This window comes from Girardinichthys multiradiatus, chromosome 6 (assembly GCF_021462225.1).
Source record: "Girardinichthys multiradiatus isolate DD_20200921_A chromosome 6, DD_fGirMul_XY1, whole genome shotgun sequence".
NCBI lineage: Eukaryota > Metazoa > Chordata > Actinopteri > Cyprinodontiformes > Goodeidae > Girardinichthys > Girardinichthys multiradiatus.
This window is the reverse complement of record NC_061799.1, coordinates 19,665,673-19,692,573: the sequence shown is the minus strand read 5'-3', so window position 1 is coordinate 19,692,573 and position 26,901 is coordinate 19,665,673. Positions and strand designations below refer to the sequence as shown.

General features: G+C 39.9%; 1 protein-coding gene across 1 annotated transcript; it reads right to left on the bottom strand.

The window, feature by feature from the left end:
- Positions 1–10,255: 10,255 nt before the first annotated feature.
- fzr1a (fizzy/cell division cycle 20 related 1a) lies at positions 10,256–26,289 on the bottom strand. The gene is made up of 14 exons (XM_047369240.1): positions 26,112–26,289; positions 25,324–25,397; positions 23,118–23,246; positions 22,860–22,923; positions 20,945–21,075; positions 20,774–20,859; positions 20,489–20,672; positions 20,322–20,387; positions 15,756–15,858; positions 15,424–15,608; positions 15,104–15,337; positions 13,068–13,172; positions 11,715–11,807; positions 10,256–11,598 (listed from the first exon to the last, which is right to left on the bottom strand). The coding sequence occupies exons 2-14, from the start codon at positions 25,393–25,395 to the stop codon at positions 11,557–11,559; spliced, it is 1,494 nt and encodes a 497-aa protein (XP_047225196.1). The 5' UTR covers positions 25,396–25,397; positions 26,112–26,289; the 3' UTR covers positions 10,256–11,556.
- Between the last annotated feature and the right edge of the window lie 612 nt (positions 26,290–26,901).

The following is a 26,901-nucleotide window of genomic DNA, read 5'->3' as shown; positions in this document are numbered from 1 at the left end:
CAAAAGAACAATCTGTTGTATATTATATATCTAGTATACAATTATTCGCACTGGTAAACTATTACAGCTGCTTGTGTCTCACGCAACCTCAGATTGAAGCAGATGGACCAGAATATATCCTCAGGTTCGTCCATACTATCTTTACACCTCTTCTTCATTGATTCATTTTTCATTAGATCACTCCAGATGCTTTCTTCTAGGCCTTATTGTACCTTTCTTGGCAGAAGTTTGGCATTTTATAACTAGTTTTCCATCTAATGGCCAGACAGAGCGGGGCCAAGACAAACACAGACCTCTGCCATCTTAAAACAGTACCAGTCTAAAAAACATCACAGTCGTTCATTCATACATTACAATAAACCCTCCACCTAATTGTGACACTTTTTTTTTTGCTGTATTATGATTAAATGACTTGTCAAAATAAGGTGAGATCTTTCCATGTAATCCATGCAACATTTATTAACTGCTCACAGTTAACTCCATAAAAGTTACAATAAATATCCTTATGTGTAATCCATGCAATAATTATTAAAACACACTGTTGAAGCAGTGGGGAGTGAAACAAGCATGTTCTCATATTCTGGAGCTGAGAGACTGGAAAGGCCTGTGTGGAACCACATATTATCTGTCTTATCTTTTGCAGAAGTATAAACAACAAGTATCCAATGATGTATGATGATTTTACAAGTATTAAATGCAATCAGTAATCTTTGATCATTAAGTAAAAAGATGTATTATTGAAATGTGGGTAAGAACTGAGAATTAGAGTAAAAAAACATTAAGGTTTGACATTCTCAATCAGCTATATATGAAAGAGATATAACGTTAATCATTTGTGAAGCATGAATAAAAAGAATGAAGTGATGGTTTTGTAAATGTGTTTTAAAGTAAATGCAGAAAGCTGAGAATGGAGTGTGTAATACTGTGTAAAGTTTAAAACTGAGCAGATTAGGGAAAGAACTGTCGGTTGACTGGGAGTGATGAGAGCCAGCTGCATGCTGACAGCAAACCTTTTCAAGGCTAACGGGAGGAAGGGAGGATGCGACTACAGCCAGCAGCGTGGCTATTACCGGCAACTCCAAGGCCGAGAAACAGAATCAGTAGGTCACGATGACCATGACTAAAGTATTGAGCAATAACCGAGAGACTGAGTTGAAAAGGTTGCGCAATAACTGAGAAGCCTAATAAGGGGCTGACTGGTGAAAGCATCAAGCACCATAAAAGCAATGCTGAAGGAGGGAACTGCGGTTGTTTCCTCGCAGAAGACCAGCGAACAAGATCTGATGGAGAGAAGAAGCTTAGATGGAAAAGGAACAACTGATCGACTGCATTAAAAAGAGGATCAACCTGTGGACCCAGAAAGGACTGTGCCTCAAGATTAAGAATCCGATTTCATCTAAAGCCTTTTTATTCAGACAACAGAAGTGAACTTGATCGGTGAACAGCTGATTGCTCTAAGTTTCAGGCTTCTGGAAGTCCTGAATCAACCTCATTTATGTCCCCGGGTTTCCTTCAACTCTTCAGCCTCTGGAAGCTACTGTCTTTGAATACATATAACAACAAAGATCCTGTTTAACTATCAAAGCCTGGAGCATCAGTGCCTGCCACTTAAAGGAAGAAAACTGAAGATTAAGTCGTATTCCCTTCAAGAAACCACTCGTTGTTACCAGAAGAATCTTCTCCATCAGGTGCATGGATGAGCCTCCGTCTTCAAAGCCTCTCCAAACTCACTAGTTTCAGCATCAGGAAAAGACAGGTTGAGTTGATTGATTCATTTCTATTATTAAAACTATTATGTGTTGCCGAATTTAAGCTGTTACTGACCCCTGCAAAAGCGTTACTAATTAAAGAAAGCATATAAAATTCTGGTTAAATCGTGGACATTCAATTATTTGAGTCACCATATTTTTTGGTTTTTCATTGGTGGTAAAAAGTCTTGTTGCCTGGTTCTAAGAAATTTTAGCAGGTTTTTATAAGTTGCAAACTTAGCCAAGTTTGTTAAAACAGCGCCCTTGGGGCTCGTGCCGAGCCACTAAAATTAACGTAGCCCATATACCAAGAGCCAGTTGTAAATTAGGGAATGAGCAGCCGTGAACAAACGTGACTGTTGAAAGTGTGGATGACTGTGATAGGCTACTCAGTCGTCCAGACCACCAGTAGAAGAAGGGCAAGACTTTTGTATGAAGGCTGTCAGAGGCTAGGCGAGTCATTTCCCGACACCAGCTTAAACAGAACTTTCAGTAAACCTGCTTAGTAAGATCTTTCAGGTTTGGGGAAGTCCGGACCTGTTGGATGGAGAGCTGGTTTGAGCAATCCCTTTAGACATAGGGAAGCAGGAGGGAGGGGTTAGCTCGTCGGACAACGAAAGACTACACTGACCCCATAATATCATCAGTGATCAGCATTAGATTTGCAGCAGTCTGCTTGGTTCTCCAATCGTTCCACAAGTGATACAATATCCATCACGTAGCACCACTCATCCGGACAAAATAAGATGCCTACATGTTTGAATTCTGCACAAACATTTTAGCTTAGCATTTCCCAGAAACTGAAAGGGAAACGTTTCCTGCTTAATCCAGGCTCTGCCACTTATTTCTGGATTTTGAACTTTCTGACTGAGGGACTGCAGCCTGCATAGGAAAAAACATCTCCTGCTCCATCCATCAGACTGAGCACAGGGTCCACCCAAGCTTTTGTTCCTGGTCCATCGCTGCTCACACTGTTTCCACTTGACTGTGCATCTACAAATCAATAAGATCAGATCATGATGTTTAGATGCCCCACCCCCCAAAACTAATAAATCAGACTTATGCTTTCCTTTGTTTTTTGGTCAGTTAGGCTTACCAAAGGTATTTCCGTCTGCTAAATGCCTGAATAATAAGAGAAACAATATTTTAGATAACTTGTATTACTATCTACAAGCTCCCATACAATTACTAAAACTTTCAACAATTTCAGCGAGCCAAGATGATGTTGTCAAGGCTTTGTAAATACTGAAGCTAAAAATAAAAGTGTGTAGCCACAATAGTCATTACATTTGGAGGAAAAAGACAAGCTTACGAGCCTGAGAACATGATCCCAAAAGTACCAGGGGGGCAGCATAATGTTGCGTAGGTGATTTGCTGCAGAAGGGACTGGTTCACTTCACAAAATAAATGGAATGATGACAAAAGATCATTATGTGGAAATATTTAAGCAACATCTTAGGACATCAGTAAGGAAGTTAAAACTTGGGCACAAATGTGTCTTCTAAATGGGCACTGACCCTAAGGATACCATCAAATTACATTCAATGTGGCTTAAGGACAACAAAGTCAATGTTTTGGGTGGCCATCACAAAGTCCTGATGTCAATCACGTAGAAAATCTATGTCTACAAACCTGATTCAGTTACACTTGTTCTGTCAGGAGGAATAGGACAAAATTATTGCAAAGTATTCGTAGAAACCATATGACACGAGGTACATAGCTTAAAGGGCAATTCAATTTACCATTGTAATATATGTAAACTTCGGAACTTCTGAATAAAAGAAAGGTATAACAAATTCTCAAAATGATTCTCTTTTTGTATTTTGTCATTTAGCAAATAGAATTTTTTTGGTAATCCTAACTGGCTTAAAACAGGAAAACTGACAGACTGTGTATGTAAATACCTGGATTTAAATGTAGATTCCAGAGAAACACTGTCTTGTTCAGAATAATGCAATGTAGCATATGATAGAACAATGATACGTTTCATTTGATTAAACCACTGTCATTGCAGCAGACATCTTTAGAGTGAAGACTGAATCAGGCAGCGAAAAGCTGTGTTGCAATTTATTAATTCTGAACATCCTTTCAGTGGGATTAGTGAATTAGTTCAAAATGGGAAGAGTACTTGTTTTACAATTGGAAAGTTATGCGTTCAGTTGCTTCTTCTTCCTGTCACATGTTGATTTACTCCTGAAAAATATGATTGGGTGGTATGCATGACTAGAAAAGCACTATATACGTTGATTTAGCATCTATACGGTTTAATCCCGAGGGCTGGTGTCTACACCCTGGATGGGTCATCTGTCATTCACAGGGTAACACAGAGACACATATTTAAAAACAACAGTGCATGCACACTCTCACACTAAGAGCAATTCAAATCCAAAGTGGAGTGGCAGACATGTTTAGGTACTGTGGTTGAAGCTGGAGTAAGGGTTGAGAACCCACACATGCACAGGGAGAACATGCTTTATACAAAAGAGATCTAGTCAGGGATTTGAACCCCTAACCTTCTTACTGCAACGCTGCAGTGCTAATAACTGCACTACAATGGAGCACTCATTTCTGGGAAAAGAGGAAAACATAAAGAACATACGATACAGAATAATAAAATCAAAAACAATTGGGAATTCTAAAAATAAAACAGTGACGAATAAAATTTGTAATTTCCTTGGCAGATTTAGGTTTAACATTATTTTGATTCAACCAAGAAAAAGAATAAAGTTGCATTCTATTAAAAACTGGAATTTAAAGAATGATTTATTCCCCTTACATGAAATTTAAACTGCTCATCACCGCATGTGGCATGTCTTACCTCATTCCCCGTTGCAACAGAGCAAGCTGAGAGGTAATCACGCGGGTGAAGTGCTTTTTTCACTTGGTCTGAGGTGTCTTAAATGAGCACAAATTCACCTTTGTTTCTGATGTACATCCTACATGGCTCAGCTTTTTTTCTCACCTAATGAGCATGTTGAAGCATCATTAGAATATTGAGCTATTTAAATCAGAGCAGCAGAAGCCATTTGACAGCTCATAGCAGTTTCCAGGCTGTGGAAAAACACCCAACCCCCATTTTATTAGTTTAAAAAAAGCAGTGCTGAGGTGAGGGACTTTTCTCTATGTGTAAATAGGGCCCTTTCAGGGCTCTGTTTCTTTTGACAAAATGGCAAGTAACAGGACCTTGGTCGCTGCAGCTAATAGTGATCATAGAAGCTTTGTTCCTTTGATATCACTCTCACCTAGTTACCAAGAACACACAAGAGTCAGGCTTAGGAAAGAACCTGGGGATAGATCCTGTTCTCCGTGTTGAGGGGCTTTGGTGGAATAATGCACATCGCACTCTGTGTCTCTTGATGGGAACATCAGGAGGTAGGATTATGCATATTAGAGTTCCTCTTTCTGTTTTCCCCACTGCTTTCAGGTCTTAATGTTAACATCTGCCCATCATGATGAGCCCTAGGTGAGCAGGAAGACTGCTGAAAGTCCTCCATTCAGATGATTTATCTGATCACTATAATGGAGCAGGCATGTTATTCGGATGACATTATAATGGAGTCCGAAAGGAAGAAAGGCTCGGGCACTTTAGTTTGGACAGAAGCTGAGTCACCCGGGCCTACAGAACCTGATAAAAAAAAGCACATCGATTTTTTTTTTGTTTCAAAGTAACTAAATTTGTTGTGAATATAGTGTTTTTTCTTGTTAAATTCAGCTTTTTCAGCCTTAATACTAAAATCTATTTGTGATTTGTAAATTAAAACACAAAGAGTGTAATTATTTGCCCATCATTTTGCATGTATTTGGGCCCTTCAGCTGTTGTTGATAACATCCATTTGCTGTTTTAATGGGTGGCAGTGAATTTGGATAAGCTGTGGGGGACCTGCAGAGGTGTGGGAGCATTTTAAGGCTGTGGACATTTATTATGTTTCATCCTCTGGGTCAAAACTATGCTTCTGTGTGTGGGCTGGTCCAGGAATGGGACGGAAATTTACAGACTCCCAGGACACAAGGTGATACCACAGAAATGCTTTATGGCTGGCAGAAGCTCCCATCCAAACAAATGAGGTTTTAATCTGAACTCTGGATCAAATGCAACTGGATGTTGTGTGGGAGTCATGTTTCCATGTGCAGATGTTTAATGTTCCTCATGTTCCTTGTGGATATGAAAGTCTGAATCACATGGAGCATATTTCTCGTAGGAGAGCTAAATCTGAACTTCACCGTCAACGTAATTTGTTTAAGGTTGAATTGAAGGGTGTGAAAGCCGATGTGGATTTGAGTGGCTCCCTCTGGTGTTTACTTTGAATTTGGCATACAAAGGGAGACAACCAGTAAAAGACCGTTCAGATCAATGATGAATGATGGACATGCATGATAAATGAATAAAGATCAAATAAAGCACTATCCACCCAGATAGTAGAAAGAAATTGTACAGCACAGTACTGTGTATATAAACACCACTTTATTAGGTACACCTTGCTAGTACCGGGTTGGACCCCGTTTTGCCTTCAGAACTGCCTTAATCCTTGGTGGCATAGATTCAACAAGGTACTGGAAACATTCCTCAGAGAGTTTGGTCCATATTGACATGATAGCATCACACAGATGCTGCAGATTTGTCGGCTGCACATCCATGATGAGAATCTCCCGTTCCAACACATCCCAAATGTGCTCTACTGGATTGAGATCTGGTGACTGGAGGCCATTTGAGTCCAGTGAACTCATTGTCATGTTGAAGAAACCAGTCTGAGATGATTCATGCTTTATGACATGGCACGTTATCCTGCTGGAAGAAACCATCAGAAGATGGATACACTGTGGTCATAAAGGGATGGACATGGTCAGCAACAATACTCAGGTAGGCTGTGGCATTGACACGATGCTCAATTGGTTCTGAGGGGCCCAAAGTGTGCCAAGAAAATATCCCCCATACCATTACACCACCACCACCAGTCTGAACCATTGATACAAGGCAGGATGGATCCATGCTTTCATGTTGTTGACACCAAATTCTGACCCTACCATCCGAATGTCGCAGCAGAAGTCGAGACTCATCAGACCAGGCAACGTTTTTCCAATCTTCTATTGTCCAATTTTGGTGAGCCTGTGTGAATTGTAGCCTCAGTTTCCTGTTCTTAGCTGATAGGAGTGGAACCCGGTGTGGTCTTCTGCTGCTGTAGCCCATCCACCTCAAGGTTCGACGTGTTGTGCGTTCAGAGATGCTCTTCTGTATGCCTTGTTTGTAACGAGTGGTTATTTGAGTTACTGTTGCCTTTCTATCAGCTCAAACCAGTCAGGCCATTCTCCTCTGACCTCCAGCATCAACGAGGCATTTGCGTCCACAGAACTGCCGCTCACTGGGTATTTTCTCTTTTTCTGACCATTCTCTGTAAACCCCAGAGATGGTAGTGCGTGAAAATCCCAGTAGATCAGCAGTTTCTGAAATACTCAGACCAGCCCATCTGGCACCAACAACCATACCATGTTCAAAGTCACTTAAATCACCTTTCTTCCCCATTCTGATGCTCGGTTTGAACTGCAGCAGATTGTTTTGACCATGTCTACATGCCTAAATGCATTGAGTTGCTACCATGTGATTGGCTGATTAGAAATTTGCGTTAATGAGCAGCTGGACAGTGATTGTGTATATATATATCTATATATAGCTATATATAGATATATATATATATATCTATATATATACATTACTGTGCAAACATTTTAGGCAGGTGTGAAAAAATGCTGTAAGCAAAGAATGCTTTCAAAATGGAAGTTTAAATAATTTATTTTCATCAATCAACAAAATGCAGTGAATGAACAGAGGAGAAACCTAAATCAAATCAATATTTGGTGTGAACACCGTTTGCCTTCAAAACATCATCGATTCTTCTAGGTCCACTTGCACATAGTTTTTGAAGGAACTCGGCTGGTAGGTTGTTTCAAACATCTTGGAGAACTAACCACAGATCTTCTGTGGATGTAGACTTTCTCACATCCTTTTGTCTCTTCATGTAATCCCAGACACACTTAATGATGTTGAGATCAGGGCTCTTTGGGGGCCATACCATCACTTCCAGTAAGTCTTGTTCTTCTTTACGCCGAAGATACTTCTTGATGAATTTAGCTGTATGTTTAGGTTTGTTCACTTAGCATTTTGTAAATTGATAAAAATAAGAAATCATCATTTATATTTCTGAAAGCATTCTTTGTTTACAGCATTTTTTCAAACCTGCCTAAAATGTTTGCACAGTACTGTAAATATAAATACACACACATACATATATACATTATAAAAATAACCCAAATAATAAAATAATAGAATAATGCCTATTAAGTTGATGACAAAATATGAAAAAAATATAAAAACCACATTCAGAAATATGAATGAGAAATAAAATAAAATGCAAAAACAATAACAAATGTCGCAATCATGGCTATTCAATAAAATACAGTTTTAGAAGCCTTTTAAATCCTTTTACAGAAGGCCCGCCTTTTGAGAAGAGGGAAAAGTCATTCCCAAATTTAGTTCCCCTGTATCAGACTGAGATCTAATCTCTGCTGGACTGAAGGTAGGAAGATGGAGCTCTGAAATCTGGCGAGTTGAAGAAGACTAAATCTGCAAATCTGACTTGAAATAGGTACTGAAATGTATTTGTATATTCCCTTGAATTTAATAAATCTTGTAAGCAAAATGCAAATTTAGATGGATTGTAAGAATCTGTAGTTCTTGAAATAGAGGAGCAGAAGGACAATCATAATCTGATTTAGTTGCATTGCTAACAAAGCATACCCAAACATTTTGCCATGGGGGCCAAAACAGTAGCACTGAAAGTACCAATGGTAAAGATGCAAAAAGCAATTTTAAATGTGTATTTTCTTTCTGCCCAAAAATTGACTGAAACCACAATGTTTAATAAATGGAAAAAAGTAGTCTGACTGTTGTAGAAAAGGGATCTGTAATCATCTTGCATGTCTCTTAATAAAGACATACAGTTTCCTACATTTTTGGGCCATGGTTTCATTTTTTCCTCCTTACACTTTAGTGACCCCTGGTGTGAACTTTCAACCCGCCTATCGTTTAAACCCAGAATTTTGACTTATTGACTTAACTGACTCTACTCCAAAACAATATGGCAAACGATAGAAACATAAGACCCCAAATACTGTCAAGTTTTCTAGGGGTAACAGTTGACGATAAAAGCACTATCAGCTACACTATGGTTCAAGGTGTAAACGTATGTGGTTAATCTATGCAATTAAACATGTGAACAGTTGAAAAATAAGGCACTCCATGATTCAAAGTTTGCAGAACCTCCACTGGCAGCAGCACCGTAATGTTAGCCATAGTTTTCCTCCTGTGCTCCTGGTTGGGCCGTACACTTGCATCGTACAATTTGGGCCAGCAGATTGACTCACATTTTGACTTTTTTGTATAGAGTTCAATGTCTGCCCATTGCCCAAGTTCTGTAGCTGTAAAACAAGTCCAGATCAGACCTGTCCATGTGCATTTACAACCAAACATCTCCGCTGTGGTTAGGTCAGGCTTCCTGCTGAAACCCTAAGAGGAAGGAGGCTCTCTGCTTCCAACCCATCCATAAATCCCATACTGGATCAGACCTTTACAGTCAAATACTGAAAAAAAACACATGACATGCAGAGCACTGCAGACTGAAATAATGTTTGTAGTTTCTTCTAACAGGTTATGCTCTCATGCCTAGATGAATTTGCTGGGACATATCTAGCTCAGAAGATTGGTCAATGTGCTCGAGTGTTGCCACCCGAGAATAACCTCTTAGTGTAGAACAGCTGTTGTCTCAGCCTCAGGGTCTGCAGCCTTAAAACCCTCTTGCTGTTCATCAGTTACTTACAGATTTCAAATCAAACACCCTTTCAAATAATTTTCCAAACCCGCTTAGTCCTTGCTGGTGCCCATCTCCAGCGATCACTGGATAAGAGACAACTAAACAGCTAAGCAGTCCATGCAGGACAGCCATGCACACTTGAGGGTTTATTTTCTCAAAGTAACCTAACGTGTACTACTTAGACTGAGAGAAAACTAAAGTATCTGGAGAAAATTCAAGGATGAATGAAGAGAACTGGGGCGAAGGTGGACCAGTGGGTAGAACAGTTGTCGGCTTAATTACATCATCCTCCTATCACATGTTGCTGTTCCTCTGGGCAAGGCACTTAACTACAAGTTGCCTACCAATGTGCGGATCGGTGTATGAATGTGTGCACATTTGAGAGTGCAGCTGGGGGAATGCGAGTAAAGTCTGTGGTCAGTCTGCAATAAAAGTAGTCTCTGTATTCTGGTATATGGAGAACATTAGTCGCTGCAGCTGTTTGTGAGGAAGATCTCAAACCTCACGACCTTTGCTGCATGTCTTCTCTTCTCTTTCAGACCATTTCCAATTTAATACAGTAAATAAACACCACTAGTGGCACAAGATCTAGAAGAAAAATGTAAGAGATGTTTGTGGAACAGAGTGTAAACAAAAAACAACACAGACAAGATATGGGCGTTTATTTGCTGATCAAATCTTGGTACAGAAAATCTTCTTTAAACAATCTTCCTGTGATTTACATTGGCAGGATAAGTTTGAAGTGGCATCAAAAAGAAATGGAGATGCTTGCAGCAAATCTGCTCATTGTTTCTCCACAAACATGCGTTTCTGTATAGAAAAATAAAAACCATCCATTTAAGCCTGAACCTCATTTTAAGAAACACTCCAGGGAGAAAATGAACCTCAGAGGTGATATGATCTGATAAAATATGTTCATCCAAAAAGCATGACTGAAGTGCTTTGAGCTCAAACATCTGAGCAGACAAAATAGAGGTTCTGCAAACATTATTGTTTCTGGTTTAATCATTCCTCTTCTTTTACCCGAAAGGTTCAGTTGTGGTTACAAAGCACACCGATGAACCACAACTTTTTTTTTTTTTTTTGTTACTTGTCCAAAAAGCCACGAAACAGAACAAGGATAATAAGATAAGGAAAGGAATCCCATACGTGTCGCACTAAAATGATATAGCTTCGTAGGAATTTCTCCTGTAATATTGTTCTTATATACAGTGCTCCAAAAGTCTTTTTCTTCTTCAACATAAGAAAAATGTCTAAACATTTATTGTCCTAAAATGAACTCGGAGGTAAAAAAAAACCCCAAAATAAGGCTTTTATCTAATGAGATCCTTGTTGACGGTCTTGAGCTCTTAAAGCACAACTGGTTTGTGTTATTTGCAATCAGTGTCTGTGACACATCCGAACTGCTCCATAAAATAAGCAACGGAAAAACAAAAAACGATTTCTTTTTCACAAACCTGAAACAGATCCAGACTTAGTCCAGACATAAGAATGAAAACTTCTGTTACGGACATGAAAGTAAATCCACCAGCCTTTCAAACAAACTGAATTATCAGAATATCTCTTTAAAAAACAAAAAAAAAGAAAAATTAAAAATAAAATAAATAGACAATCAAAAAGGACAAACGTAATGTATTTTGGCAGGTATGCACAGAGTCAGTTTGTAAACAAAACGATCACACAGACGGCTCCAGAATTCGCCCCATGGTCGGGGATCACAGGTCTGTTTGAAGAGGCAGTGGTTTACTCTGTGTGCGCTGTATGTCCCCTCAGCTCTCCACAATCTGACTGTGCATCTCTGCAGCACCTCCCAACTTCAGCTACAACACGGCTAAATTATTTAAGGGAGGTCAAGGGGAGGGAGCCCCCTCTGAAGATGGCTGATTTGCAACTTGATGCATACAGAAATGACTTCCCTTCCCGCCGCCGTTCCCTTGCAGAACAGACTACCGGATCCTGGTGAAGAGGTTCAACACTGAGACGGATTCCTGAAAGGGGGAGAAAATAAAAATCACCAATATTGATTTCAATCAGATGAGAAACATGTCACCAACAAGCTATGTTGTGCCTTTAAGGTAATGTAACATTTTGAAAGGGTTGTTACCTTAGTGGATCTCATCTTACTAAAGACGTTCCAGAACCTCAGTGTTTCGTCTCCGGCCCCCGTCACAATGGCTTCTCCATCAGGTGACATGGCCTGCACAGAACTCCTTATTGCACTTCAAGTATACAGCACTGCACCACTGTCTGACCACAATGATCAGTGTTATGCACGTATACGTTTTCATCATTCTAGCTACCTTCAAGCAAAGCTGGCTGTCTGTTCAGTATTTTTCATTATTTTCCACCAAATCAGTTCAATTGCTTAACCAGGGCCGGTGCACTAACATTGGCTTGCTTACAAATATGCGCCAATTGCGTTAAAATTATGTTTATGTGGTCAGAATGATACAAATCTGTATCTTTGAGCCTTGTGGTTAAACAATTTGTTGATGATCCTACCGTTGGCAGTAGGGGTGCACCAATTGCAGTTTTTTGGCCGATCACTGATCTTTGAAAAGCCTGATCTGCCGATTCAAATTTTGGCCGATATTGATTTATTTTAATAACTGACACTGTCAGGTGTTGTAAGGTCACAATACACCTTTAATATTCCAATCTTATTTTATAAAAAAAAAAAAAACACTGAACAATACCCAGGAAACAATACAAACTTCTTTTAACTTTGAGTACCTTGTTGCTGAAAAGCGCTCATTTTTCACATTTTAAAAAGAAACAAAACATGTGCAATAGGTTAGACAAGATTGGCGGATAAGATCGGTTTCACAAGTGTCAGTCGATTACAGATCTCCCAAAATGAAGGACATTGGGGCCGATCAATCGGTTCACCCCTAGTTGCCAGCAATAGCAACTTTAACTATTTTGTAAACATCTTCCACAAGGTTTAGGAGTGCATGTATAGTTAGTGCGGACGCTGCAGTTCTGGTTTTTTCATCTAATTCATCCCAAAGGTGTTCAAGAAGGTTGAGGTCAGGACTCTGGTGTGGAGAGACTTGACAGGCCTGTACAAACTTTATAAACCTGCAGCCATGGAAGTGATTGGAACACCAGAATTCATTGATTTGGTGGTGGGACCCAGTAGTTTTGGCAATTTAGTATATTTCTCTGAAAACAAAAAACTTCACTGCAGAAACACATTTTTGGGGTGGAACTGAGCATTTTGAGTACAAAACTTTGAGAACCCGAGCAGGATTTTGTGGGAGGGCAAAAGGAATCTCAGTCTCAAAAAATATATATGTACTTAGATTTTTTCCAAACAAAAATCCCCCTATACCTATTATCCTTCACTAAAAACTGCATTTAATAAACTTCTTATAACAATCTTCTTCTACAATTCTGATCAAACATTTATTTTCTTTCTACAGTGGTTACATTTCTAGATAAAATGTACGCATACCAGGTAGAGTACTCTGTAGGAATGTCCTGTGAGTTTGGCCACTTGGGTTAGGGAGGGATACTTCCACACCAGGATCTGGTTTTGGGAATAACCATGTGTGCTAACCTGAAAACAAACAAAAACAAGACAAAAATGTGTTTTTCATGAAATTACATCACAAATCTTGAACTGGCGCTTTTAGTATAGATCAGGTTAATATTCCCAAAAGGCCACATGAGTAACCATTATTGCTGTTGGGGGTTGAATCTTTGGCTGAACTTATTTATTCCAAAAACATATTTGAAAATAGTCTCAGATAGGATTTTTATCAACTGCTAGTAGCCACATTGACACTGAACAATAAAATGCAAAATGTCATACTGACCACAGTAACTTTATATCATCTTATTGCTATTAATTATTTTTAAAAGATAAAACAAAACAAAAAAGTGCTGGTTTTCTCTATTCCAGTCTATTTTTAGTCTGATTACGGTAACTGATACAGAGTTACAACTTCTGCTTTTTTAGTCGAAGGTAAAAACATTTACTTTAATGCACTTTTGAGCTTAATAAAAAAATATAAAAGGTAGGTTACGGATGTACAGGACATTATTCAACTCATGTGTTATAGTCATGAAAAAAGGGGAAGAAACTCTAAATTGGCCGCTCAGTCCAAAGGAAACCAGAAACTTGTACCTGCCATAAAAAGCCTGATTATTTACACGCTGAGCCTTGATTAACCAAAACATCTGGAGCCCACTGTAGGTTTTTCTTTGCATTCAATAGAAATAAAAAGAAATACAGTGGGGAGAACAAGTATTTGATACACTGCCAATTTTGCAGGTTTTCCCACTTGTAAAGCATGTAGAAGTCTTCAATTTTTAATCATAGGTACTCTTCAACTGCGAGCGATGGAATCTATAAAAAAAATCCAGAAAATTACATTGTGTGATTTATATGTAATTAATTTGCATTTTATTGCATGACATACGCATTTATCAGAAAATCAAAACTTAATATTTGGTAGAGAAACCTTTGTTTGCGATGACAGATATCAGATGTTTCCTGTAGTTCTTGACAAGGTTTGCTCATACTGCAGCAGGGATTTTGAACCACTTCTCCATACAGATCTTGTCCAGATCCTTCAGGTTTCGGGGCTGTCGCTCAACTTTCAGCTCCCTCCAAAGATTTTTGATTGGGTTCAGGTCTGGAGACTAGCTAGGCCACTCCAGGACCTTGAGATGCTTCTTACAGAGCCATTCCTTAGTTGCCCTGACTGTGTACTTCGGGTCGTTGTCAAGCTGGAAGACCAAGCCACAACCCATCTTCAATGCCCTTACTGAGGGAAGGAGGTTGTTGGCTAAGATCTCCCAATGCATGACCCCATCCATCCTCCACTCAATACGGTGCAGTCGTCCTGTCTCCTTTGTAGAAAAGCATCCCCAAAGAATGATGTTTCCACCTCCATGCTTCACAGTAGGGATGGTGTTCTTAGGTTTGTACTCATCCTTCTTCTTCCTCCATGGCGAGTGGAGTTTAGACCAAAAAGCTCTATTTTTTCCCCCACGAGGTGAGATCCTGACCGAGGGAGATTGACTGTCATCTTGAACTTCTTCGATTTTCTCATAATTGCACCAACAGTTAATGCATTCTCACCAAGCTGCTTGGCTGTTTTCCTGAAGTCCATCCCATCCTTGTGCAGGTCTACTATTTTATCCCTGATGTCCTCACACAGCTCTCTGGTCTTGGCCATCGTGGAGAAGTTGAAGTTTGTTTGATTGAGTGTGTGGACAGGTGTCTTTTATAAAGATAACGAGTTCAAACAGGTGCAGTTAATACAGGTAATGAGTGGAGAACAGGAGGGCTTCTTAAAGAAGAACTAACAGGCCTGTCAGAGCCGGGATTCTTACTGGTTGTTAGGTGATCAAATACTTATGCAATAAAATGCAAATTAATTACTTGAAAAAAAAACAAACCCCACTGTGATTTTCGTTTTAGATCCCGTCACTAAGAGTGAACACATCAACAGCATCAAACTGGGTGTTTAAGTGACTCACCAGTTCATTTGTGTGCTTGGACCAGGCCAAGTTGCAGACCTGAGAGCCAGTGTCGGTGCACTGCAGTGGCTGGCCGGTCAGCGTGTTCCAGAAGCGGATGCAGCGATCAGCCGTGCCGCCTCCTGAGGCCAGCAGGCCATGCTGGTGAGGCGACCAGGCAATGGCCTTCACCGCAGCCAAGTGCTCTGTGTACTGCTGCACGGGCAGGACGCTCGAGTGATTCCACACAAGTAGCTGTGGAAACATTGAAATGCAGGAAGTTAGTTTGCAGCCAGATGTGTAGCTGTTAGAGAAACAGATAAGATCTTCCTTCGGCGTACCTTGTTATCATTTCCACCCGAGGCGAGCAGCTGGTGGTCCGTGCTCCACTTGAGGCCACAGACTTCTTGTCTGTGGCCTTGGAGACGGCGCTCTGATTGCAGAGGTGGAGCTCTGATGTCCCGCTGAAGGATCACACGATCGCGGCTTCCAGACGACAGCTGGTCCGCATTCCATGCCAAAGCACCTGGCAGCAAAAAAAACCAAAAGGGCAGGTCGAAGTGGGAGATGATTCACTGGGCAAGAATTTAAGACACTCGTGACTGCTAGGAAATATTCAAAGCTTCTAATAAATTCATCTTCGCACCGTCTCCTTCTCCATCTGTCGACTCACCCACTCTGGCCGTGTGTCCCTCCAACACAGAGAGCTTCTTCCCTGCTGCAGCATCCCAAATCTGGACGTAGCCCTTATGAGTTCCCACCGCTACCAGATTCCCCTAAAAACAACACACCCCACATCAAACAACAGTTTTACCCAAAAACTTCAATATATCATTTTTGAGTCACTTGAAGTATTCAAACCATATACAAGTTTAGCTCATATGCTGATTAAAATAGAACTGTGCTCAATGATAGATCTCTCATACTTAAAACAGATCCAAGGGCATGTTACCATTTAATATAGATTTTTAATAGTGTTTATAGTCTGTAAAATAAAAAAGTTGCCCACGGAAGTGGATTGGTAATAGATTAAAAATGTTAAAGAAACGTAGGAGCTCAGATAAATCGCACTGACCTAATTTAGAAAACATCTGGTAATATTACAAATTGCCACAGAGTTTAGAGGGTTTCTGTTTCAGAGTGCAAAACCTTAAAAATCAGAGGATAAAGTTTGTGACTGCAGAATCTAGGCTTGATCCGAGATTTCTTCTTCCTCTCTTTTCTTTGCCACAAATGTCAGATTTTATATAAATTAAATCTATAACAGGAAGGCCTACATATATCCACAAAGCTTCAGTGCTTTTAGTAATGTTTCAAAGTAACAACTGAGACAGTCTGCGTGTATCAGTCTGGTTTCCCAGTTTTCTGTCCTACTCTGGAACTGGAGTCTGTGCTCTTGAGGGCAACATCTCCTTAGCTGAGCGAAGCCTGACGAATGGGGAACTTTAAATATTTTTTGACAAACCTATAATGCACTTCCTACTATTATTACTTCCATGGTAAAGCAGCAGCATTCCTGCAGGCAGTGGGAAGGACCCTCTTGGCGACAGAAGACAAATTTACATAAACAAGTTACGACATATATTACCATAAGGTTATTTTTAACCTGCACAATGCACAGGTTTATTGTCTGCTACATTTTCCAATGGATTAGTTTTTAATGGAAACATATGAAGGAATATTTGACAAATGAACTTTGCCAATAGAGAGCAAATCTTCAAATTATACTTGATTACACACATGGACAAAATTGTTGGTACGCCTCGGTTAATGAAAGAAAAACCCACAATAATCACAGAAATAACTTGAATCGGACTAAGGTAATAATGAATACAAATTCTATGAAAATGAACAAATGAAAGTCAGACATTGCTTTTCAAACATGCTTCAACAGAATTATTTAAAAAAATAAACTCATGAAACAGGCCTGGACAAAAATGATGGTACCTCTAAAAATAATGTGACCAAAAAGACATGTTAAATCAAGGTGTGTCCATTAATTAGCATCACTGACATGGTGTGTACCACACTCAACATGGACCAGAGGAAGCGAAGGAAAAGTTGTCTCAGTAGATTAGAAAGAAAATTATAGACAAGCATGTTAAAGGTAAAGGTTATAAGACCATCTCCAATCAGCTTCATGTTCCTGTGACTACAGCTGCACATATTATTCAGAAATTTAAGATCCATGGGACTGTAGCCAACCTCCCTGGACGTGGTCGCAGGAGGAAAACTGATGACAAAACGGATAATATGAACGGTAACAAAAGAGCCCAGAAAAACTTCTAAAGAGATTAAAGGTGAACTTCAAGCTCAAGGAACATCAGTGTCAGATCGTACCATCCGACATTGTTTGAGGCAAAATGGACTTAATGGGAGACGACCAAGGAGAACACCATGGTTGAAAACAAATAATAAAAAAGCCAGACTTGATGAGCCACAAAGCTTCTGGGAGAATGTCCTATGGACAGATGAGACAAAAATTGAACTTTTTGAGAAGGCACATCAGCTCTATGTTTGCAGACGTAAAAATGAAGCATATGAAGAAAAGATCACCGTCCCTGCTGTGAAACATGGAGGAGGCTCTGTTATGTTCTGGGGCTGATTTGCTGCATGTGGCACAGGGTGTCTTGAATCTGTGAAGGTATAATGAAATCTCAAGACTATCAAGGGATTCTAGAGAGAAATGTGCTGCCCAGTGTCAGAGAGCTCAGTCTCAGTTGCAGGTCATGGGTCTTGCAACAGGATAATGACCCAAAACACACAGTTAAAAACACCCAAGAATGGCTAAGGGTAAAACATTGGACTATTCTGAAGTGGCCGTCTATGAACCCTGACCTAAATCCTATTGAGCATCTTTGGAAGAAGCTGAAACATGCCGTCTGGAAAAGGCAACCTTCAAACCTGAGACAACTGGAGCAGTTTCCTCATGAGGAGTGGGACAAAATACCTGCTGAGAGGAGCAGAAGTCTCAATGACAGTTATAGGAATCGTTTGATTGTAGTGATTGCCTCAAAAGGTGCAACAAAATATTAAGGGTACCATCATTTTTGCCCAGGCCTGTTTCATGAGTTTATTTTTTAAAATAATTCTGTTGAAGCATGTTTGAAAAGCAATGTCTGACTTTCATTCGTTTATTTTCATAGAATTATTATTCATTATTACCAGATTCAAATTATTTCTGTGACCATTGTGGGTTTTTCTTTCATTAACCGAGCGGCAACAACAATTTTGTCCACGTGTGTATCTGGTATGCAGCAATTGCCAAAACCTATAGTTAAAAAATAATTGAACCAAAAAAATTCTTTTTTGGCTTCTGACAAAAAATGTCATTTAGATTAACAAAAAATTATAGTTTTATAATAATAAAAAAAAAGTCTTGAGTGGCTGTTAACCTCCTCTGGGAGGGAAGGTCTTATCGCGAGAGTCTGGTTGAGTTTGAGGTTGGTTTTTATGGTTGATCTGGGAGACGGTGGGTTGGTGAAAATAAACCTGGCAAAATTATAAACGTGGTGTTTATGAGTTTTCATGGTAACAGAGGATGGTTACCAATTACAGAGTACCGCCGAAGTTTGACGAGGCTGGAAAAATGAAAAATGTTAGTATTTGGAATCTTGTGACGGACCTGGATCTGAAAAAACAAGCACTAGCAGTGGCGCTGGGGCTCGAAGGGAGAGCCAGAGAGACTGCTTTGGAAATATCCGCAGAAGATCTGAACAAAGTTAACGGTATGGAAAATTTGCTTACTAAATTGGACGCGGTATTCCTAAGAGAAGAAAAAGGCCGCGCTTATGAAGCATACTCCTATTTTGACTCGATATCCAAAGACAACACAATGTCAATGGCGGACTACATAATAGACTTTGAACAGCGATACAACCGTATGAAGAAATACAATATGGCCCTGCCTGACGCTGTGCTGGCGTTTAAACTCCTGGACACGGCATGTCTCGAGGAGAAGAATAGGCAGCTTGCTCTCACAGCATGCACAGATTTGACTTTTGTGTCTATGAAGTCTGGATTAAAGCGGATTTTCGGAGGAAAAACCAGCGCACCAAGCATCGGCAGCGAGACACAAGATGCCATTTTATCTACAGAGCAAAGACCACCAGGAAAATGTAGACGGAGCAGTTGCCCGTCACAGAGCGGACAGCGGCAGCCACAGCAAGGTACAAATCCACTTGATAAATATGGTAAACGAACACAATGCGCCATTTGTCAGAACACGTACCATTGGGCTAAAGACTGTCCTCATCGGTGAAATGAAGTGAAGCTGACAGAAGATGCAGAGGAATGCAACACTACGTTATTTACTAAAGTAATGACGGTCTCTGAGATCTGACTGAATCACTTGGATCAGCCATCATTGACACTGCCTGCACACGTACCGTTTGTGGTGAAAAGTTGCTGTATAGTTACATAAAAGACCTGAGTCAAAGCCAAATCGATAAACTGCAGCAAACAGAATATCCAAGCTGCAGACCTTTCAGATTTGGAGATGGTCAGGTGGTACACTCCAACAGAAAAGTGAAACTTCCTGCCAAGATCGGACAAACAAAGTGTCATATTGAGACAGAAGTAGTTTCTGTAGATATTCCATTATTGCTGAGCAAAATGTCTCTAAAGAGAGCTGGAACTGTTTCAGATATGGAGAATGACAGAGTTGTCATGTTCAAACAAAACATTCCTCTTGAGTTCACTAGTTCAGGACACTATTGTGTGGACATTAGAGATGAAACTACAAAAATGAATAGCAATGAAAGTGAAGTCCTTGTTGTCACAGCAGGGATGTCTATAAAAGAGAAGCAAAAAGTTCTCCTGAAGCTGCACAAGCAGTTTGGCCACGCCTCTGCAGATCGTCTGCAGAGGCTCATTCAAGACTGTTCAGTCGTTTTACAGATTATTCAGGACTGTGAGATATGTCAGAGATACAGCAGGACCAAGCCCAGGCCTGCTGTTGGTTTGCCCTTAGCCATTTTTTTTTTTTAGCCAAGGTAAACCTCTTATCTATTGTTAATTTTTATTTAAAGAGAAAGAGGGAGATTGTTAAGCTCCTCTGGGAGGGAAGGTGTTATTGTAAGAGTCTGGTGGAGTCTGGTTGAGCTGGGAGATGGCGGGTTGGTGAAAATAAACCTGGCAAAATTATAAACGCGGTGTTTATGAGTTTTCAGTGGCAGCCCAAACTTTTAGTGTTTTGGAAGGTTTATTTAATTTTTATTTTGAAAGGATGGAAACCTACCCTTTCTGACCAGCCTACTGATGTAACAGAGTCTCCTTCAACAGAGAGGTCACAAAGACGAGTAACCTTGAAAAAAAAAGTGGGGGGACAAAAAAAATGTTCTTAATATATGGAGACGAAAAACCAACAAACCCCAATACGTTTGGATGTAAAGAGGTTGCACACACCTGGCTGGTACAGGCGCTCCACAGATAAACACAGGTACCCAGTCCCACGCTGAGCACATTCAGAGAGGACCAGTCCACCAGGTTGAGGTAGAAGTCATCCTGAAGCTCTGGAGCATCCAGAACTTTAAAGGGAATTTTGGAAATCTTGCGTGTAGGCTTTCTTGGTGACCGTAGCAATTTCTGACTGCAAAGCAAATTAGAACAAGATGAGAAAATATCACAACAGTTGTTTACAACAACAAAAAAAACCATAAATCTGGATCAGAACAGAATAGGAATGATTACCTGTTGCTACTGACGGGTGATAAAGAATACGGGGAAACTGTGTTTCCATCTTCTTCTGGTAGAGCCCGCTTCGTACTTACAGAATACTAGGAAACACAAACAATAATTAACTCAGGAAGAAATCCCGGTTTAAAATGAATGAATGCAAATTAAAGCCGTTTTCTGATTTACACTAAAAAGGCTCCTCTTGGCAGGAGTAGATGGCTGTAACCGACGGTCTTCAGACTGAGGGTCTTGGACTTTCTCAATTCCCGCTCCTAGCAGCTCGTTCTTTAGCAGAGCAGAGTAAGCTAGACCATCCACTGAAGACAGAGAAACAGATGAGGTGAAAAATCCAACCGGGCTGCCAACATTAAACTTCAATGTACCCTACTCCTGCAATTTCTCTGCTCCCGCTCGCATTTTAAAGACTGACGAGTATATTTAAATTAGCTGTGTTTAATACTGCTGTCCTTTTTTCCTATGGGCCTTCTAACACTCAAAACTGGCTTAGAACAAACAGGCTAAAGGACTAGACAAAATCAGCTCCAAATCCACAGCTACAGTAAATGAAAATAAAACTGTTTTGGTTCAAGACTCAGAAGATAATCATGTTCTTGTTTAAGTTATATAATACATAATTTCAACAAATCTGAGTATGTAAACATATTTTAATTCAAATAGAGGAAAAACTAACAATACTAAAAATCAAAAACAGTAAAAGCTTTTTTTTTTTAATAAAAAAAAAATTTGATTTGCAGGCTAAGGGATTTGATTATACATTATTTGATTCCTCGGCAAAACATGATTACGAACTTTATAGAGAAACCTTGCTGCCAAGCCCAGCTCTGAGATGCTGTTTAGTTGATCATCAGGTTTGCAAACATCTTACTCCTCCGTACAGATATTCTCTAAATTCTTTAGGTTTATTGGCTGCTGCATGGCAACACAAAGCTTCAGCTCTCAGCAGATTTTCTGGAGGACTGAGGTCTGGAGACTGGCCAGGCCCCTCCTTGACATTAATGTGCTCCTTCCTCAGCCTCCTCGTTGCCTTGGCGGTGTGTCATCCACGACCCAGCAGTGCTCTCGCTGTAGGATCAAAGTTCCCACACAGTATTTTATGATACATGGGATACATGGGCCCCTAAACGTGGTGATTTCATCTTGTACCCTCATCAGAAATAATTCCCCATTTTGTATCATGTTCTGTTGTTCTGAGTAAATAAAAAAAATAAAAATAAAAAAACACACCAACAGTTGTCACCTTCTCATCAAGCTTCTTGCTCTTGCAGCCCATTTAACCCTTTGACACCTCTTCATCTTCATTAGGTCAAATGAACAGAAAATGTGTCACAGGAACACAACGCATCCACAAAGTTACTGCATCATCAGAGCTTTTAGTGGGGATGTTTTAATAAATATTCAAACATGCAGTTCTCCTGTGTACTGTTGAACTGAACAGGGTGAGGCGCCATAAATTCGTACAACTGGACCCTCTTTCCCATCTTTTAATGCATGATGGTTTACTTCACATTTTTATTTTGCATTTAACACACTTGTAGGGTGAGGATGCAGAAACCAAGTTTCATGTTTTGTACATGAGAAACAATGGAAAAAAGGTCACCGATCTCTTCTCAAACAAATGTTTTCCACGCTTACATGCAAGCAGCGGCAAATATTTGTTTTAAGAGATTATAACTCTGGTAACATAACCTTCAAATTAAGAACCGTTTTCTTAGTATGTGTGCAACCGGTCCACTTGTTTTCTGTGAAATCAAGTACATTCTGGAGCCCGCAAGCCAGTGGGGGGCTTTAGGGGGGGTTTAATTGACCATCATGATGGTCAATGTGGGCTTCTAAAATTGGAACAGAACTCATATTTTACGAAAAGCAAACAAGAACAGACGTATACCATTTGGAGAAGTGTTATGTTATAGTTTACAGTGTTTTGTTCTACCTTGATTAAATCAGAATCAGGGGATCCATCTCAAATATCCCCTGCTTTGAGAGGTCAGGAGAAACTGATGCTACCATAGTCTTGTGTGGTAGGTCATGCCCAAAAAGAGTCCAGAGAGGAAAAAAAACAAACAATTAAGCCATAAAGTACCTTTGTTGCTGTCGGTTGTGCCATCTTTGGTTTTTCTATTTTGATTGTGCGACTTTTCAATTTCCTGCATCAGAAAATTAAACAAAATAAAACAAATCTGTACATATACTGTATGTTTGTGATGGCATGAACATGGGAACAAAACAAGTAATAGGAAATATGTTTCCTAACTGCATAAACAGGACACTTTGACTCTGGGAGCATCATGCTTTTGCTAGGCCAGATAGTGAAGTCCTCGGTGTGGCGCGGCAGACTCACATTAATGCGGTGGAAGTTGACACTCCAGTTGGCTCCAGCCCGGGACGGGATGAAGCGATCGCCGTGCTTGCTAGGAGAGGACAGGGGGGAGCTGGTGGGTGTCAGAGATCGCACCGCTCCCACAGCTTTCTACACGGGGGAAGAGAGAAGACGGCGTTTTCTGACTGGAAGCCAAACAGAAACGGTTCATGGAGACAGACTTGAAATCTTAATAACAAAACAGGAGGACAATTTATGTGGCAGATGGAGCATTCATTTGAGGTGTTAGCAGCAGCAGGCAACATTTGCAAAGGCCAATCGTTTGGTTAACGAGGTCCTGTTTTAGCTCAACCCCAGAGACACTGTCCAACAGCTCCTTTGTCAACCATTTCATTTTCACACAGATAGACAGTAGCAATCTCTTCTCTCATTCTCAGTTTTATGTCAGTTTATAATCTTTTTTTTAGGTAATGTTCAATATTGTTCAATGATGATGAATTAAACATACTAGTTAAGACAGATGGCACAACTTTCTGCGCCTGGTGCTCCGATCTTCTCGACTGTCGCCTGCTGCCCCTTTACATTCTCAGGACTGGGGGTTGGATCAAAATGAAGATTTGATGCAATCAGTTTGCTTCCATTTGACAAACAGACACTTTATAAATGCTAATATACTGTGTACTAAAAGTAACAGGATTATCTTTAGTGACTGCACAGTTGTTAGAAATAGAGGTTTCTGGGTTTGTATCCAGATTGGTACCTTCCTGTGTAGAGTTTGCGTGTTCTCTCTGGGCATGTGTGAGTTTTTTTCCCCCAGGTACTTCTTTCCACAGTCCAAAAACATACATGTGAGGTCAACAGGCCACTCTAAATGTCCCTTAGTGTGTGTATGTGCATGAGTGGTTGTCTGTCCTGTGAGTCCCTTGCCCTTTGAAACATGCCCTGTAAAAAGGAAGTAAACCGTTGGGCTCTTTCTGCAGTTTAAAACATCAAATTTATTCGATCTGATGAGGGCAGACAACAAAAATGAATTTCATGTCTAGATACCAATGCCGCATTGCATTTCAGAGTGATTAAAATGCATTCAGAGGTAGCTTCAGGCTGGTACAGCTTATAAAACCTCCATGTAACAAATAAATGAAAAAAGGTTGTTTCAAAACTGACAGAGTTGTAAGCACATAACTGGAAGGAAAACGCTAAATCCACTTCAAATTGGGAGAGCAAAAAGTGAACAGAGCAACATAAACTAAACTCTCTTAACCCTCCCATGGTCCTGGCTAAGCACTGGTACATAGCGAGGCAGATGTCACGGGAGGCGCCAGAAAGAACTACACATGGGGTCGCTCTGAACCCCGCAGGACCAAAAATCTAGGGCAGTGGTCGGAAATGTGATGTGGAGATGTGTGATCTGCAGCCTGGCGGGTGGGAAAACCACAAAAGAAACGGGAAAACTCGAGTAGCGCACACGGGGTCCGTGCGGGCCCTCCAGGACTGCGGGAGGGTTAAAATGACTTGTCACATTAGAATAGATATTTGAAGAGCTCAACAACATCAACAGGTTAGTTGTCAGTGCATCAAAATAAGCTGTAATTAATTGTTTTGCCACATGACCTAAAAGAAAAGTGTTTTGTTGGGCTGTACAAATGGGCAAAATGCCATAACAATGTCTCACTTCTGCAATATTAAACCAACAAGACCCTGTTCTTGGAGGCAATACGGTGTCAGGAATTCATGCATTCTAAGTAGTGTATTCAGTCTGTTGGGTGGAGTCTCACTCCAACCTGATGCAGGTGACATAACATGCCCAATGACAGAAAGAGCTGGAAGCAACGTAATGACACATGAGTCAGAGAGCAATGCAGAAAATCAAGAACATTGCAAATGGTATCTTTATCACAACCTTTAACAATAATATAGCAACGGCATAACATATCGTATCATGCAGCCCAAGTGTTTAGAAGTATTTAGAAGGCTAAACACTGATGCCAACTACAACATAACTTTAACAGGAACACAGCAGAGAACATGCAAAGGTCACAAAGGGAGTGCTTGCCATGACATTTTCATGATATGTTAATAAGCAAACTTAACATCTTGATTATTTTTTGTTAGCTGTGAAATTTAACATGATTTTTGTTGTGTTTTCTATAGGAACACGTGCACATATTTTTGTGACGACAGGAAAGGAACAAAGGAAAAGTAAAAGGTAGATGTATTTTATACTTACTAAGGGGCTGGCATTCTCATTTTGGATATTAATCTGTCTGAGCAGCCTGCACTCATAGTCCTGATCCATCATACCTTTAAAAAAAAAAAAAAGGGCAAACACAACACAAAATGTTACAGCACAGTTTAGAAATATATAATACATGCGGATTATAATTTTTAACTCAATTTTTCTAAAGAGCCTTTTTACTACAATTTTGCAGTCAAGTTCTTTGAATTACACCGCTGAGGACACAGAACGCATATACATTTCACGTTTTAGATATACGCCCAAGGTCCCTTTGTTAATCACCATTAAACATCAATTGTATTTCTATTCATTAACAAAAGATCTTTCGTTTCGCAAATAGCTAAGTCAAACCAACTATAAGGACAAATAATCCTTTTTAAAAACGAGTGAGTACATGACAGTTTGAATCATAAAAAGTTTGTTTTATTCCAGATTGAAATGTTGGTAAACGGGAATAAAATTAGCATTAATTAGTTTATTTCATCTGACATGGAGTTCATTCTAAATAGATGCTATTAGAGCACAACTATCATCTACTTGCCACCACAAAACTAGGAACTTGGACCTGAAACTGTACCCTAACCGCAGGGATTTACCTGGACATACAATTAAAATGAGCAAGTAACCAAGTATATCATTAATATGTACTCGCAGTAACGAAATAAACAAAAACAATCCAATCACTAAGCGCACAGAGCTAAGCTAGGCTAACGCTAGCTGTCGGGCTAATGCTTTGTCAACATTATTTGTGAACAATCCCCATTTACGAGAACTCCTACCTTTCTCCGATACGCCCTCCCCTTTTAACGCTGCTGAGCTCTTTCTGTCCAGGAGTGTCAAACTCTGATGCGGGATCTTCTTTTATGCCTTTAAAACACGAAATTAACAGAACAAAAATGTATTTTTTTTTCTGAGCATTCAATTAGGGTTCGCAAAGTACCACGGGAAGCACGTGACGTCACTGATTTTGAATCGAACATTTCCCGTTGCTAAGGAAACGTAATTCCCTCGTCGGCTCAGATCTTTCTTGTCATCTAATATAATAACTTGATGTAAATTCTGTTTTGATGATAAAGGATTTTTAAAACGTTTTCAATAAGCAGAGGAAGGTCAGTCTGAAAGCAGTGGGGCTCCTTTCGCAAAGTGAAGAAATTCAACTGAAACATCAACAAACATAATATACTATTGTTAAGAATAACCTTTATTAATATGCACATAGCTGTTTTTGCCATTTATACTATAGTAAAATAAATATAAGTTCTAATTTTTCCCTTTTGTTACAATAGGATAAGAATGCTTATAGACATACAGTACAAGGATAAATGGCCCAAGGTTTGTCATAAGTGACCTGAAGCTGGGGCACTGGGGTTGATAGTGGAGCAGCTGGTATAACTGGGTTGATTAGAAAACTAAAGCACACATAGATTAAGTATGGACACCCGCTACTACACAACCTAACAGATAGACACCACAATGGTGACACATAGTCTACTGATAATCACTGAGGGAGTGCATCCATTGCATTGGAGTACCAGATGTAAAAACTGTATGCGACCTTCTATCAAGGCT

What these genes read in the sequence shown, in the direction of transcription:
- fzr1a (XM_047369240.1), bottom strand. Translation starts at nt 25,395, where the DNA reads ATGATGGATCAGGACTATGAGTGCAGGCTGCTCAGACAGATTAATATC. An exon ending in GGAGCGCCTGTACCAGCCAG is followed by an intron (nt 20,388 to 20,488) that starts GTGTGTGCAACC and finishes TTTTTTTTCAAG; the next exon opens with GTTACTCGTCTTTGTGACCT. An exon ending in CAGTAGGCTGGTCAGAAAGG is followed by an intron (nt 15,859 to 20,321) that starts GTAGGTTTCCAT and finishes TGTTGTTTTTAG; the next exon opens with GGGAATCTGGTAGCGGTGGG.